Consider the following 5,000-nt stretch of genomic DNA (forward strand, 5'->3'; position numbering starts at 1 on the left):
CACACACATACACACACACACACACACACACACACACACACACACACACACACACACACACACACACACACACACACACACACACACATATATATATATATATATATATATTGTATACATATATTTATGTATGTTATATATATATATATATATATATATATATATATATATATAAGATAAATAATGTGTATATAAACAAATATACAAATATGTAAATATATTACATTATACTTATCCTTGAATAATAAATAACTGAATAAACAAATAAATAAATAATATATGTAACACACACACACACACACACACACACACACACACACACACACACACACACACACACACACACACACACACACACACACACACACACACAAAATTAAGCAATTAAGCTCCATGAGCACCCAAAGAAGAGGGTCTTTTGTTATATTTCTTGTTGAATTATTTAGCATTATTTTGATGACTATCACTTCTAAAATTTATTGGTGAAATGTTCAATATTAAACATTTAGTGGATATGTATATGTATTTGCATGTGTGTGCACATGTGTATATATGTGGTAGGATGTGTTGATGTATGGATATGTGTGGATATGTGTGGATATGTGTGGATATGTGTGGATATGTGTGGATGTGTGGATGTGTGGATGTGTGGATGTGTGGATGTGTGGATGTGTGTGTGTGTGTGTGTGTGTGTGTGTGTGTGTGTGTGTGTGTGTGTGTGTGTGTGTGTGTGTGTGTGTGTGTGTGTGTGTGTGTGTGCGCGTGTGCGCGCGTTCGCGCGCGTGTGCGTTGGATCTTACAAATTTTCATAATCTCTTCCATTTATTGTTCTAATTCCCAAAATTAACTTTGAAGAAGGATTACTGATAGTTACAGTTAATGTGGAAGACCCACTGGCCTAAAAAAGCCATTTGCACTCGCTGGTAAGACAGAGCTTGTAGACGTTCCTAGCAATTTATCCTCAAATAAATAAAACATAAAACATAAAATAAGCTGGACACCTCCCTTGTCCTACGAATAACTCACGGCACCAGACAGGCTTAAACTCAAGATATACAAATCAGTACTTGGGTGCCTTAGCTCAAGAAGCCAAAGGAAAGACACCCTTTAATAAGAAACCAGAATTTATGTGGTGGAGGTTTGTAACCTGAGGGTTACTGTTGACATTACCAAGTTGGACTTATCAGTGCCTTTTCTTACATATCAGAGCAAGAATCCACTTAATTTGGATAGAACACACCCATGTGAAAAAAAAAAATCTCAGTTTGAAAGTAGTCGTGGGTTAATTAGTAAGATTTACACAAATTATTACATTCTAGATATAAACTTGGTTGCTTAAACAAAATAATATTTTGAACAATCTCTTGATTTCTGATTCTGAGTCAGACCATTAGAGTTTAGCAATTACTTCATATGCATAAACATACAATCAATATTCAAGAGATATAATTTTATCATTATAAATATTTGTCTTTCACTTTCTAATAAAGAATCTCAAAGTAAATATTGTAACTAGCATATACAGCAATTAAGCAACCTTTGTTACCGTAGAAAATCTAACACATCTGTAAAAATACATTTGATTTCTATAATCAAAATCTTAATCAGCTGCTAACTCAGAAAATGAATATATCATTTAATCTTACTTGCTAGCTTATGATGCAAGCTGTGTCAAAATATGCTCAGCTAAAATGTAAATAAATATCTAGTCTAATGTTCAATCATATCTGGAATATAATTTTCAAAGTGATAAAAGAAACAATGTTGCTCATTTGTCACTGAGAAATGCCTAGCACAAGAAAGAAATCAGTCTAGATAACTTTGTTCTATTTGGAATCCTAACACTGAAGAAATAGGATATAAAAAGTGAAACAGCAGCTCAATTCACCTAATTACCATAATGGTTTTCTTGATGAATTCACAAGATAACGATAACCACTTCACAGCTCCCCTGAGTTCTTCATTTGTTATTAGATCATTATTCTTGTAATATTGTACTGGTAATCACAAACATAGTTGAATCGATAGCGTACCAAGAAACAGAAAATGCAGGCAACCATTCACTGAGTAGGTTTTACAACATGAAAATCCTGCTTCTCAATTACGTAAGTTGTTTTACATAGTCACTGGTAACATATAACTTTGTGAGCAATATGTGATGTAAATGCAGAGTTTATTTTGTTCACAACAATATCTGACTTTGGTAATTTACATGAGTTTATGTAAATCTTAGAAATATCTTCTAAGATTTGGTATTCACTTGGAAACTATCACATAGTAACTGGCACCTGGTTCTTTGAAATTTATGATGGTTCATTTGTTCTCATCATATATAAGTTGTATAACCAGCTAGTTTTGTTACACACATTATAATACTGATATCATAGGGTGGATTTCCTGAGAATCACCACTTGACATTTAAAGATGACCATTCTAATAAAAGGCCAACTCCAGGCAGGCACAGTGGTAGAAGGTAGCAGTCATGGCTACAGAAATATCTGGAAGAAAGTGCAGGCATACAGATGAGCATCACAGTAAATGATAAAGGCTGTGGAGGTTTACATCTTCAAGATGAGAGATATTTCCATAATAAGGAATATCCCAAATATAAATTTTCTGATTGTCCATCCACATGGGTGTACTTCAAAAACTGGCTGGATACAGTGAGATTCTTATCACAGCTCTACACCTGTGATATTTTGAGCTGCAATATATCATCCTAGGCTTGTTACTGAAGAGAACAAAGTGCCTATATTTCATAAACATAAAAAAAAGTTTATTCCTATACTTTTATACTTCTCCATAGTTTTACATTTCTCTGGCAAGTAAAAAAAAAAAAAAAAAAATCTCTTTTTCCCATCTTGAATATTTCCTCATCTGGATAACTCATTGCAGAGCACTTGGAGACTTCCTGTCTTTTAATCGTGACGACACCACGAGGACTTTCTGGACATACTCAGACAGCGTTCTCTTGCATCTGCCCCACACTTTACCTCCAGTGGTCAGTCCCTATGCCATACCACCAGATTCAGTTGGCAGTCCAGATACTGGGTCTAGCAAGTGGGCTCCATCTTCAGTGAGTACTCTGGGGCCCTCACCCACTTTTGTGTGGATGAGGTATTTCAAGCGTCCACTCTGGGCATTCTCATCAGCTATGGATTCCAGCTCCTAAAAACATATTGAAAAATTATGTCTTTCCAGTGTATTGAAACTTTCGTTTTAACAGAAGGTATTTTAATACTGATCCATTAAAAAAACTGTATATCTATATATCTATATCTATCTACATATGTATATAATATATATACATATATTTATCTATCTATCTATCTATATATATACACACATATATACACAAACACACATATATATATATATATATATATATATATATATATATATATATGTATAAATATATATATATATGTATAAATATATATATATGTATAAATATATATATATATATATATATATATATACATATATACATATATATATGTATAAATATATATATAGGTATATGTATATATATACACATATATATGTATATATATACACATAAATATGTATATATATATATATACATATAAATATGTATATATATACATATATGTATATATATACACATATATGTGTATATATATACATATATATATATATATATATACATATGTATATATACACATATATGTATCTATATACATATATATGTATATATATACACACACACACACACACACACACACACACACACACACACACACACACACACACACACACACACACACACACACACACACACACACACACAAACACACACACACACATATATATATATGTATGTATGATACTTTCAACTGTGAGAAGACACAAGAAGACTAAATTCTAACACTACATTTGTAACCAGATCTAACCATACCTTTGATAGTGTCAATGTCTGTGACTTCATCCCTCGAATGAAGCTATCAGCATTCTGAGGAGAGCTTGGAGGGAAAGTATGCTTTAGTAGAGAGAGCATTTCATTGGCAACAGCTCCAGGGACAAACAAACATGCATTTGGACCTGCATCGAATGTGTAGCAAACCTGGCAGGATGAAATAATTAAAGTTAATGCCTTGTAAATCACCACTGAATTTCTTGTCATTTGGTTTTAAAAGTCATATAATGGTAGGAATATGAAACTGAAACCTGGCAAAAGAGATTCAACACTATTACCTTATATTTAAGATTGCCCTTTGAGATTTGAAGTTCATTATATCGATGAATAAGTTCTACTACTGCATGAGAGGTGTCTGACATGTATATGCACGGTGGGAAGGAGTCTTGGCAAACAGCGTGCATCTCATTACTGTCTGCTATTGTCAGATCGCAAAATGTTGACCAATTCTTTTCTTCAATTGCCTGTGGATATGAAATTTCTAATTAATTGGTACAGCTAAGCACTAATGTCAAAAATAGTGTTTTCTTAAAAGTCGTTATGTAATGGGACTATCTAGCCTGGAAAGGAGGATGCTATGAAAAATTTGGCTGGAGGCCAGGTGACAGGAATGTTTTGTCATGAGATATTGTTGTCAGGTGGCAGATGATGGGAATGTCTTGCAGCGAGTACAAAAAGAAAAATTAGACTCGGTGGGCATTTAGGAAAGGAGCCTTTGCATTATGTAATGTTATGTGCTATTATAATTTTTTTTTGTTTTTTTGACTCATTTCATTAAAAATCAATGTAATTCCAGCAAATGTATTCATATGTAGTCTGTTACCATTCGCTAGGCATTCACGAACTGATATTGGCATGTAATGTCGTTTTTAAATGCTGCATGTATGTTTGGTACAAACAACAGTAGACCTATGTGCAGGTACATAGAAGGGTGGAAATCCCATTTCACATTATGACGCTTATGCCCCCGTCATACCAAGAAATGACCCGAGGCAGTGTCTAATATTCGATAGGTAGTTTCCCTACACATGTGCGATTACCATAGTGTATATGATTCAAAATC

General features: G+C 33.3%; 1 protein-coding gene across 1 annotated transcript in view; it reads right to left on the reverse strand.

Moving 5' to 3' along the window:
• Positions 1-659: 659 nt before the first annotated feature.
• LOC125045384 (diphosphomevalonate decarboxylase-like) overlaps positions 660-5,000 on the reverse strand; it is a 10,339-nt gene continuing 5,998 nt past the window's right edge. Inside the window, exons 6-8 of the mRNA XM_047642593.1 lie at positions 4,216-4,401; positions 3,920-4,084; positions 660-3,168 (exon numbers count right to left, since the gene is read on the reverse strand). Coding sequence (XP_047498549.1) covers positions 3,010-3,168; positions 3,920-4,084; positions 4,216-4,401 — 510 coding nt within the window. The 3' untranslated portion in view covers positions 660-3,009. The remainder of the gene's footprint in view (positions 3,169-3,919; positions 4,085-4,215; positions 4,402-5,000) is intronic.

The sequence above is a fragment of the Penaeus chinensis genome, chromosome 37 (assembly GCF_019202785.1).
Source record: "Penaeus chinensis breed Huanghai No. 1 chromosome 37, ASM1920278v2, whole genome shotgun sequence".
Classification (NCBI taxonomy): Eukaryota; Metazoa; Arthropoda; class Malacostraca; order Decapoda; family Penaeidae; genus Penaeus; species Penaeus chinensis.